The sequence below is a fragment of the Dasypus novemcinctus genome, chromosome 1 (assembly GCF_030445035.2).
Source record: "Dasypus novemcinctus isolate mDasNov1 chromosome 1, mDasNov1.1.hap2, whole genome shotgun sequence".
Classification (NCBI taxonomy): domain Eukaryota; kingdom Metazoa; phylum Chordata; class Mammalia; order Cingulata; family Dasypodidae; genus Dasypus; species Dasypus novemcinctus.
In genome coordinates this window covers 68263750-68276228 of record NC_080673.1, presented here as the reverse complement: position 1 = coordinate 68276228, position 12479 = coordinate 68263750, and the positions used below count along the sequence as shown (strand labels likewise).

Here is a 12479-nt window from a genome sequence, read left to right as displayed (position 1 = left end):
TTTGTGATTTTTTTTTTTTTCTCGTTGCATCATATTGGAATGCATGTGATCTTGGTTTGTTCCATTATTGATAATATTAACATTAATTCCTTGGTTAATGTAGTATACTTCAGGTTTCTTTACTGTATAGATACTCTTTTCCCCCTTGTAATTAATAATTTATGGAGAGAGACTTTAAGACTATATAATCTGTTTTTTATTGTTCACTTTGATTCTCAGATTGTCCCACATTTGGCTAGTGGGAGTCTCTTCTGAATGGTACTTTTAAAAAATCAAGTTAGCTGAAGTGTAATTTATATATATACATTTATTAGAGTATAGTAATCTGCTTTCTGTATTTGCTTTTTCTAGAATTTCATATTAATATGCAGTATGTACTCTTGTGTCTACTTTTCATTAGCTTCTTAAACACTAAATTCTGCCATGTACATTTTCTAAGAAGAAGGTTATTGACCCTCTTATGTATAGCTATTAAGTACAGGAAATTTAACAGTGATAATAAAGTTCACAGTCTATATTCCAGTTTTTTCATGCATCCTTTTGAGTCTTTTTTCCTCCCGTATTTCATCCTGTGCAGGATCATGTGTTGCGTTTAATTGCCACTGTCTCTTTAGTTGCTTTTTCTTTTTAATTATGGGAACATATACAACACAAACTTTCCTTTCTAAGCCTCTCCTAGGCATACTATTCAGTGGAATTAATCACGTTCATAATGTTGTGGTACCCTTACTACCTTCCATACTAAAACTTGTCCGTATTCCCACGTAGAAACCCTGTGCCCATTATGCATTAACTCCTCATTTTCCCTGCCCCTATCTATGACAACCGGTGCCCTGATTTCTATCTCTGTGATCCTGCATGTTTTCTGATATTTTCTTCAAGTACCCATTGGGCTTAAATTTAACATCCTAAATCTGTAACAGTCTCGTTTGCTTTGATACCAATTTAACTTCAGTGGTTTATAACAGATCGTGTGTGCCCCTACTTGTCACAAATTACAGGTTTACACTTTGAGTCCCAAACCACTGATTTATCATTTCATTTTATGCATTTGCCTTTTAGATCTGTAGGATGTAAAAAGTGGAGTTACAAACCAAAAATAGTGCTGGCATTTATTTTTTATTTTTTATATATTTTTTAAGATTTATTTTATTTTTCCCCACCCACTCATTTTTTTGCATTTGTTGTGTCTGTTTCTTGTGTGCTGGTCTTCCCTTTTTTTTTTTTTTTTTTAAAGATTTATTTATTTATTTAATTCCCCCCCCTCCCCTGGTTGTCTGTTCTTGGTGTCTATTTGCTGCGTCTTGTTTCTTTGTCCGCTTCTGTTGTGGTCAGCGGCACGGGAAGTGTGGGCGGCGCCATTCCTGGGCAGGCTGCTCTTTCTTTTCACGCTGGGCGGCTTTCCTCACGGGCGCACTCCTTGCGCGTGGGGCTCCCCCACGCGGGGGACACCCTTGCGTGGCAAAGCACTCCTTGCGCGCATCAGCGCTGCGCATGGCCAGCTCCACACGGGTCAAGGAGGTCCGGGGTTTGAACCGTGGACCTCCCATATGGTAGACGGACGTCCTAACCACTGGGCCAAAGTCCGTTTCCCTGGTCTTCCCTTTTTTTAGGAGGCACTGGGAACTGAACCTTGGGACCTCCCATGTGGGAGGAATGTGCCTAATCCCCTGAGCCACCTCTTACACTCTGCTTTGATGTGTCTCTCATTGTCTTTCCTCGCTGTCTCTTGGTTGCATCATCTCACTGCCATCTCACTGCATCATCTTGTTGCATCAGCTTGCCATGCCACCTTGCTGTCTTCTTTAGGAGGCACTGGGAACCGAACCCAGACCTCCCATGTGGTAGGTGGGAGCTCAGTCGTTTGAGCCACATCTGCTTCCCTGGCATTTATATTTATCCGCATCATTATTCTTACAAGAGATCTTTATTTCTTCATCCAGCTTTGATCTATTATCTATTGTCTTTTCCTTTCAATCTGTACAACTCTCTCTAGCATCTTTTTTCCCCCTCTCCCCCTTCCCTACCTTGCTGTTTTTGCTGTCTGTGTCCATTCTGTGTGATCTTCTGTATCTATTTCTCCTTTTTATTTTCTCTTCTTTCTCCTCTAGGATTCACTGGGATTCGATCCTGGGGACCTCTGATGTGGAGAGAGGTTCCCTGTCAATTGCATCGCCTCAGTTCCCAGCCTCTGCTGCATTTCACCTTGACTCTCCCCTTCCTTGTGTCATCATCTTGCTGCGTGACTCACTTGCATGGGCACTGGTTTGCCGTGCAGGCACTCAGCTTGCTGTGTGGACACTTGCATGGCAACTTGGCTCACAGCATGGGCACACGGCTCGCCACGCAAACACTGGCTTGCCGCGCGGGCGTGCTTTCTCTTCTTTTTCACCAGGGGGCCCAGAGGTTGAACCTGAGTCTTCCCATATGGTAGGCGAAGGCCCTATCACCTGAGTCACATCTGCTTCCCTCTCTATCATCTCTTGGAGGGTTGGTCTAGTGGTGACAAGCTCCCTCAGCTTTTGTTTATCTGGGAATGTCTTAATCTCTCCTTTGGTTTAAAAGACAGGTTTTTTTTGCTGGATATAGCATTCTTGGTTGACAATTATTTGCTTTCAGCACTTTAAATAAGTCATCCTGATGCCTTCTTGTCTCTGTGGTTTCTGATGAGAAATTGGCAGTAAACTGAGATTGAGACTTTTACATGTTACATATTGCTTCTCTCTTGTGGATTTCAGAATTCTATTTTTGATTATAATATGCTTATATTGATTATAATATGCTGCCATGTGGCTGTACTGGAGTTTATCCTGTCTGGAGTTCATTAACTACCTTGGGTGTGTATTTTCATGACTTTCAGCCATTCTTTCTTTGAATATTTTCCTCTCCCCTTTTCTCTCTTCCTTCACCTTCTGATATTCCCACAATATATATATTGGTAAGCTTGATGGTGTCCCACAGTTTCCTCAGGCTTTGTTCACTTTTCTTCAGTGTTCTTTCTGTTCCTCAGACTGGGTGAATTTCAGTTGTGTTAACCTCAAGTTCATTGATACTTTCTTCTGCCAGTCCTAATGTGCTCTTGAATCCATAGGGGTTTTTAATTTCTGTTTTGTCTTCAGCTCTGTTCCTTTTTTTTAAAATTTCCATCTTTTGATGGAAATCTCTTGTTTTCCTGATTTCCCTTAATTCGTTTTCCATATTTTTGCTTTAGCCCTTTGAGCATATTTAAGTGTTTGCATGGTTTGATCCAGGTGTGGGCCTCTTTGTTGGTGGTTTCTGATACTTTTTTCTGTTTTGCCTGGGCCATCACTTCCTGTTTCTTTGTATGTTTTGTAATCTTTTGTTGAAATCTGGACATTTTGATATTTCAATGGTTGTAGCTAGCTAAAATCTAGATTCTGAGGCACCTGTACCTTAAGCTTTTATCCAGCTAGTGTATGGCATAGCTTTTCTTGAATGACAGGAGCTAAGAAAAAAAGGAAACACCCTTCACAGTTTTTGCAGATTGATTTGTATGAGTGCACTCATTCAGAGTTTATCCTTACAGTGAGTTTAGAGAATAGTTCCAGGCCAAATTATTGGGGCCTCTTTGGGGCTTTGTTGATCCTTTCTGCATGTGCGTCTTGTCTTGGGCAGGTACATATGGTCCTAGTAATTGCCCCATTTACGGAGATCTGAATGTTCCTTCTACCCTGTTTCCTAACAGTTTCTTCATTTGTTTATCCTAAAGCCAACAGTCCCTTGCCCCAGGCAGCCATGACTCAACTGATCTCCCACAGCATTCTGAAGGAGAGCTCTGTGAACTGCCTTCTACATGAAGGGCAAGTTCTGGATTGGCAAGTCTGTGATGAGTATCTTGGTTCAGTCCCTCATGATACCACCATAGAGGTTTAGCCAGACATTAGTTCTCCCAGTATTACTTTGCTTACTCTAGAATTGGGACCAGGGACCTATACTGGGAGCATGGGCTGGCTCCATTCCAAGCCAGTGACATTTTGGAGGAACCAGCCAGGGTGCCGTGAGCTCCTATTGCTTTTAAGTTACCTTTTTTTTTTTTTTTTAGGAGGTACAGAGGATTGAACCCAGGACCTCATACATGGGAAGCCATCACTCAACCGCTTGAGCTACACCTGACTTTTTTCTTGAGTCTATTTGCCCTGTTTGTGCAGTCCTTTAACTGTTTCTGGAGCTTTGAGGAAGATGTTTTTAGGGTTCTTGCTGGTTGTTTAAAGCTTCTTTGGGGGCACAGAGCACTGAATCTTCTCACGCCACCATTTTGATTTGATTTGGGTCAGGGGCCTCTCTTAAGATCATTTCTTAAAAATTGATAGAGTGCTTTATATAGTAAATATTTTTCATGGTATTTGTATTCAAATTACGTATAAATGTTTGTGTTGTGATATAAAATAAGACTAACTGTAGGTCGGGGCAGAGATGTTTGAAAAGATTTTAAGGCATAATGGAGTATGGAGTTGCAGTCTAGGGAAACTGGTTCTCATTATGGTGGTGATTTTGTCCTGCAGGGGACATTTGACATTGGAGCATTTTTGGTTGTCACAACTTGGGGAGTGGGGCACAGGTGTTAGGGGCATCTAGTGTGTCAAGTCCTAGTGTCAGGGTTGAGAAACCTTCGTCTTTAGTGTATGTTCATTGTATAAGTTAATACCAATTTGTAAGGTGATGTACCTGTTTTCACATTCACTGTTTTGTGTTTTTTTCCTCTCCCCTTCCCCACCTCCAGTTGTCTGCTTTCTGTGTCCATTTGCTGTGTGTTCTTCTGTGACCGCTTGTATCCTTATCAGCGGCACTGGGAACCTGTGTTTCTTTTTGTTGCATCATCTTGTTTTGTCAGCTCTTCATGTGTGCAGTGCCATTCTTAGGCAGGCTGCACTTTCTTTCACTCTGGGTGGCTCTCCTTATGGGGCGCACTCCTTGCACGTGGGGCTCCCTACGCAGGGGCACCCCTGTGTGTCACAGCACTCCTTTGCGCATGAGCAGTGCACATGGGCCAGCTCCACATGGGTCAAGGAGGCCCGGGGTTTGAACCGCGGACCTCCCGTGTGGTAGGCGGACGCCCTAACCACTGGGCCAAGACCGCTTCCTTCACATTCACTGTTAGCATACAAGTGATCTAACTTTCTATCTTTGCCAACATTTGATGTTATCACACCTTAAAATGCTGGCCAGACTGGAGCAGATGAAATACTCCCATTGCCTTAAGTGCATTTTTCATGGCCCATGAAGCTGAGTATTGTTTGCTGTATTTATTGGCTGTTTACATTTCCTTGTTTCCCCTACCTGTTTTCTTTTTTTTTTAAATCCATTTTTCCTACCGAGTTGCCTTGGGTATATATGTGTGCATGAGAGAAAAATTTGTCTAAGTTCTGTATGTATTCTAGATATAATTCCTATATTGTGTTGCAGAGATCTTCAAGTTTTTGTCTTCCCATTTCTTTTTTTTTTTTTTAAAGGAATTTCTCTTACTTAAATAGAAACATCTCTTCTTTAAACATTTTGTGAAAACGAATGTGGTTTTCGTAGGTTTATATAGTGTAACTCTTATCTTGAAATTTACCATCTTGGATCAACATTACAATCCTAGCAAATACCTCTTTGTCTTTCTGGGTATGTTATTTTACTCATTAGAATATCTTCTCTATGTGTCAAGGCTTTTAATGGGCCCTCTTTTATGCTAGAGATATTTTGAGAAATTCCAGTGTTACAAAGTAGGGGAGAGTGGCTACCATGTTTTCATGAAGATAATCATGTTATTAATGATGCACATTAAAATGTATAAAAATTTTTTTCATTTTAAAAAGGTTGGAGGCGAGATAGAGAAAAAAGAGATGATCAAGATGAAGTTTCCAGTGTGAGAAGTGAGGGTGGTAATATCCGAGGTTCCTTTAGAGGCCGTGGAAGAGGCCGAGGACGGGGAAGAGGCCGAGGCAGAGGAAATCCTCGATGTATGACATGATTTTTTTTGTTTTGTTAAAGTAGATGAACTTTGAAAAAACTGTTGAAACCCTTGCTGGTTTTTCTGACTACCCTCAATTATATTTTAATTAATTTTTAAAATCTGAAAACAAGGATGGTTTTATTTTGTTACCCTTAAAGTATTTCACTTTGGATTTTTAACTGTGGTAAATCTTTCTTCCTTTATTTTTAAAATCTTTATATTTTTTTCTCCTTTATTCCCATCAAGTGAACTTTGATTATTCATATGGTTACCGAGAACATGGTGAAAGGACTGATCAACCATTTCAAGCAGAACTTAGTACCAGTATGATGTATTACTATGATGATGGTACAGGAGTACAGGTGTATCCTGTGGAAGAAACACTGCTTAAAGAGTATATTAAGCGCCAAATGTAAGTTGATAATCATGTAATTAGATGAAACAATGAAATCTGTTGGAATATTAAACCTTAATATCATTGATAGTGAATATCCTCTAATACATTTTTAAAGCTATTTATTAGTAAAAGAGTATAGTAATTATATTTTGTATTAAATTAAAAAAAATAAATACTAGTAAAAGTATTTTTTAAAAAGTTTTAGTTTGGTTCTTCTGCTTTGACTACTCTTCAGGTATCTTTCTACTTAAAGGATGGTGAAAATGTCATGGCATAATAGCAATAATGAAAGAATATGAAGCTTTTTTATATAAATTGGAAAAAAAGACAAGGGAAAATTGACTCATTATTTGCAAATAGGTGTTTATATTAAAGTTTGCAAATGAACATAGGTAACAAAAAATGGTGGTAGATATGACTTTTTCTTAATAATTGACTTGTGAATTCTAAGTTTGTTTTTATCTTTTATATTTTCTTTCTTTAAATGGGGGGCAGTGGGAACTACCTAATCTTTAAATTCATACTTTTTACTCTAGTTCTCATAGTAGTTGCTCTCTTGTTATTGAAATAGAAGGCAGGAGAGTATTAATTTTGTTGTATTGTCTTAAAAAAAAGAAATCCGCATATTAGTATTATTGCATAGGATATTTTGCATGTTCATTTGGTGGTGAGAAAAGAGCAGAATGTTTCTGTGCAATTTGCCTAACTAATTTGCTGAAATGTGAATTATTTTTATCCTTGCAGGGTGAAGTGGAAAATACTGGGTTTTTTAATTCTTCTTATTTTTTTATTTCTTTAAAATACTTTTTCTGAAATGGGCAAAAGTATTTTTTAAACATCTATATATAAGAAAGACAGTGGGCCCCACTCTATTGTTAGAAAATAATTTCTTCATCAGTATCTGCCAGGTACTTTCCTGGGATGCCCTCATGGTGGATTTAATTGGCTTATAATACGAAGCAACTTGTTTATTTTGTTCTTGCTTGTTTTGGTACAGTTGATGCAAACACTGAAGAAAAGGGCCTTTTTATGGGCAAAAAGTGCCTGACATGTGGCTATCAACTTCAAATCACTATTCCTGTCTTTTTTTGTAACTCTTACTGCCAGGTCCCTTTTGGGACCTGACAGTGGACATGCAACTCCTTGTCAGGATAATCGACCTCCAATGTACTCATACAAGTGAGGGAGGAGCAGAGCTACTTCAGTGTTGACAGAATTTCTGATCATGCAGTGTAGAATCCAGTGCTTCTAAGGTAGGACATGATAATGTCCCCTACAACACTGAGCTAAATGTCAGATGTAGTATTGGTCATGACTCCTTTTAGTTGCTTTTTTAGTTTTAGGGTTTCTGGCAAATATTAGGCACCAGGTTTAGGGTGACTCATTAAGTATTATTGTTTGTTTAATGGAGATCTGGCTTTGAGGAGTCATGCTTTTTACTTTTTGTCATTGAGGTTTCTCATACATAGAGATAGGCTCAATGATTATGGTTTAGATTTTACTCTCTTAAGAATTCACTAAAACTTTTTCTTGCTTTTGCAGAAAATGATGCTAAGTAGATCTTAAAAGTACAGGCTTGAACTCTAAAAAAATTTAACCATTCTGAGTAAGTTTATAAATTTAAGTGATATTTCATACTAACTTGTCATTTTTAATGTCTGAATAATGAAACATTAAAATCCTTATTTCTAGATGGGACAATCTCTCTTGGCATCAGGATTTAGAGATTAGTATGTTTGCAGCCCATTTGAAGTTTTTTTCCCCCCCAAAGATTTATTTATTTATATTTATCCCTCCCCTCCACTCCAGTTGTCTGCTCCCTGTGTCCATTTGCTGTGTGTTCTTTTGTGTCTGCTTGTCTTCTCTTTAGGTGGGACCAGGAACTGATCCTAGGACCTTATAGAGTGGGAGAGAGGTGCTCAGGCTCTTGCACCACCTCAGCTCCTTGGTCGGCTGTGTCTTTTATTGTCTCTCGTCTGTGTCTCTATTTGTTGCATCTTCTTGCTGCGCCACCTCTCTTTGTGGGCCAGCACTCTGCACAGGCCAACCCAATGCGGAGGCCAGCTCACCGGACGGGCCACCTTGTCTTCATCAGGAGTCCCCAGGAATCAAACCCTGGACATCCCATATGGTAGATGGGAGCCCAATTACTTGAGCTACATCTGCTTCTCCCATTTGAAGTTTTAAAAAATATACGCTGTAGATGATAGTGTGGTGATATATGGATTTATTTAGATATTATGGTTTTACTACATTAAAAGGGCAGCTTAAGAACTTTGCATCTAAGAATAGCTTTAACTTGTGTCTAATTCCTATGTCTTACTGTCTGAAATTGTAGTAATTTAATTCAACTCATTATGTGTCTGCCACATGCCAGGCACTGAAAGAAGGGATTTTGAGGTGTCACAGAAACCAGAAATTTCATTTCTTCAAGATTTAGGCTTCTTTCTTCAGTGTGTTGGGAAGAGTAAATGTAATGTTACTGAGGTGTCAGTATTATTTTACTGATGTTAAGCTAAGTGGTTAAAATTCTCTTGACAAAGGAAATATAAGTGAACTTTGAATGAGGATAAATACTATAAAGAAACAAGATGGTTATTTTAAGGGTTATGAGTTTGCATTTTAAAAATAAGTGGTTTTTTTTTTTAATGCTTTCTTATGTGAAAGACAGCTTAAAGTCAGTTTTGAATTACAGGTGCCATATTTCAGAGTTAAAATTTGACTTTAATACTTTGAGCACTTGTTTACTCACCAGGTTTTGTACCCATAAATATCAGTGGTTGTGCTTTTTCTTAACTTGCCTATAGGCCTTATTGTCATTTATGTCATGTATTTCTTCAGTAATGTTATTTGTCGTACATTCTTCTTCTACCCCCCCCAACCCAACGTTTATCATATTCCTTTGTCTTTTTACATTTCCTATTCTTACTTTTTAAAAAATTTATGCAAGTATTTCTCGAAGGTCATTATTAATGTATCTTCATATTATCTTTGTGTATCTTGGAATTTGTGGTAATTGACCATACAATCAATTCACCCATTCAGGGAAAAGTTAAGTGGGTCTAGGAGAGAAGATAATGTATCTGAGCTTCTTCTGTTTTCCCCCATATACATCATGGTATCATTGATTATATACCTTATTCAGCTGTATTCTGCTCTTCTTTAATGTCTTTTTTAGTTCAATCTCAAATATATGATTGTGTATGCACACATGTGCCCATGTGGTTTGTTGACTGTTTACCTAGCATTGTGCTACTTACTAGGGTTCAGAAGTATAAACTGTCAGTACACAACAATTGAGAAGACAAAACACTGTACTCTGCTCTGTGACTAATGTGGACTTGACAAAGAATACTTCCAATATTCCATTCTTCTCACTGATGAAAAGTTGTAAAGTCAGTCTGTTGACATGAGTATAACATTGCTATTTAATGTTTAAATGAAGTAAGTACAAGTAGCTTTGTAGTGAAATTTCTCACTTATTTGACTATTTGACTCGTATACTGAACTATTTTAAAATAAAATGAATTGGCTAATTCTTTATATTTGTAAAGTAAAGCTGATTTAAATTTGTTTCTTGGAAGATATCAGTATATTAAATTTCTGTTTGTGTATAAGTCTATGTTGAGCCTATATAATATTATAAACCTCTTGTCTAAATGGATAAAACTTATGTTTACCTATCTATTTCTCTTTTCAGTGAATATTACTTCAGTATAGAAAATTTGGAACGAGACTTCTTTCTTAGAAGAAAGATGGATGACCAAGGTTTCTTGCCTATTTCCCTCATTGCTGGTTTCCACCGTGTTCAGGCTCTGACTACAAACCTTAATCTCATTTTAGAGGTAATTGTACTTTTAAAAAACAATCTGGTTTCCTAAGGCTCAGACTACATTTTGTGGCTTTTGTCCATTTTGTAGAACCCAAATAAATGTCTAAGCTTGGAAATACCTCAAAGAATTGTTAATCATCTTTCTACCTAGTTTTAACTTGGTACTTCAGACTTTAACATTTAAAAGTATGCATATGATTCACTTGTTTTAGTGTTTAATATAGTGTTTATTTCTTTCAGAATGTAATTTTCAGTACTATACTCTTGTTAAAGAATGTGAACTTTGCAAATTTGTGAACATCTATTTCCTTGGGGATTTGGTTACCACAATTTGACTTTTTAAAGTGAGGATTGTTGAGGTATTATTAATATACAATAAAACTTACCCTGAGATTTCTTGTTTCTATGGGATATTCGGCTTTACAGTATTAAATAGTATAAAAAAATTTACCCTTTTTTGTTGTATGCTTCTATGAGTTTTAACAAATTTATACGCTCATGCTCCTTTGTAGCTAATTCCCTCCACATACAGCCCCTGGCGACTACTGATCTGATTCTGTTCCTCTAGTTTTCCTTTTCAAAAAGATCATAAATGAAACCATATAGTTTGTATTCTTTTGTTTCTGTTTTCTTTCACAAAGTATAATGCATTTGAGATTCATCATGTTGTTGCATGTATCATTAGTTCTTTATTATTGCTTATTAGTATTTTATTATATGGATATACCACAAATTATCCATTCACTTGATGGTGAACCTTTAGATTGTTCCCTGTTTTTGGGATGACTAAAGCATACAGGTCTGTGCAGAAATATGTTTTCATTTCTATTTTGTAAATAGGATTGTGGATTGATATATCACGCTTCCCTTTTCTTTCTGTTCTCCTCTTGGAACTCCTGTATTGCTTATATTGATAAGCTTGATGGTGTCCCACAGATATTTTGGGCTTTGTTCATCATTCCTTTTTTTTCCCTCTCCAGACTGGATAATTTCAGTTGTCTTATCTTAGGTTCACTGATTTCCCAATCTGCTATTGAACCTCTTTAGGGAATTTTTAATTTATTTCAGTTACTGTGGCTTTAGTTCCTTTTTATGATTTCTGTTTCTTTGGAATTCTCATTTAGTTTCATATATTGTTTTCCTGATAGCCTTTAGTGTCTTGTGTTTCCTTTTTTAACTCTTTGAAGCATATTTAAGACAGTTTTTTTTTGTTTTGTTTTTTGTTTTAAGTCTTTGACATAGCCAAAGTCTGGGCTTCTTCATTGATGGTTTCTGGTGCTTTGTTTTGTTCTTTTAAATGGAGTATTATTCCTGGTTTCTTTTTTTATTGCCAACTAGACATTTTGATGTCTAGTTGATGATTTTTCTTATGCTTTATTTTGTTCCTTTGAACAAGCTATCATTCCTGCTTCTTTCTTTCTTACTGTAAACTGGGCATTTTGTATTTTAATATGTTAATTCTGGATTTAGTCACTGAAGTGTCTGTTCATTAACCTTATATCCAGCTTATATTATGACAGATTTCTTTGAATGCCAGGAACTAACAAAAAGGACCAAAAAACAAAACAAAAGAAAAACCCCAAAGAAAATATTTTTCTCAGATTTTCGCTCTGGACAAGTGCTCCTCTTCAAATCTGTCTTAACAGTGAGCCTAAAAGCCAGCCTGAGGTAAAAATGTGGGGTCCTGTCAAGATTTTCTGAGCATCTTTTTTGTCCTGGGCATGCACACATGCTCTTATGAATTTCCCTATTTACACTGATATTCTAAATATCCCTCTTCCTCCAGGAAATCTATACTTCTTCCTCCCAGTCCCAGTCATTATCTTGTATGTCTTAAAGCTGATAATTCTTTGCACTAGACAGCTGTTTGTTTTCTTAGTGCTACTTTAGCTTTCCTGTGAGCTGCTTCTGTGTCCAGAGCAAGTTCTGAAACTAGTAAGCCAGAGCTGAATATCCTAGTTCAGTCCTTCAGACTGCCACCAGACAGATTGGTACACATACATTCACCTCCATATGCACATAAGGGGTACATTTTCCCTCAGGAACTGGGACCAGGGATCTATAGGGGAGGCTTTAACTTACTGTCTCTGCATGGTGCTCAGGAGAGAGAGAATGGGGGAGGGCCAGCAAAGGTGCTGTGAGGTTTATCTACTGTTTTTAAGTTGCTTTAATTTTTATACTTGAATTTCAGCATATTTATGTTTCAAGTATTAAGTATAGCTTAATGGCCAAAAGTTTTGAAAAGGTTGACAGATAATGGTTTGAGTTCTGGTGTTGCATTATACTAGGTCACT

At 37.4% G+C, this 12479-nt stretch overlaps 1 protein-coding gene across 7 annotated transcripts in view; it reads left to right on the top strand.

The window, feature by feature from the left end:
• Positions 1–12479, top strand: part of LARP1B (La ribonucleoprotein 1B) — a 168026-nt gene that overhangs the window by 14891 nt on the left and 140656 nt on the right. For all 7 annotated transcript variants that reach the window (XM_058292298.2, XM_058292104.2, XM_058292058.2 and 4 more), the window contains exons 6-8: positions 5820–5963; positions 6203–6368; positions 10054–10198. In XM_058292298.2, the coding sequence (XP_058148281.1) occupies positions 5820–5963; positions 6203–6368; positions 10054–10198 (455 nt within the window). The remainder of the gene's footprint in view (positions 1–5819; positions 5964–6202; positions 6369–10053; positions 10199–12479) is intronic.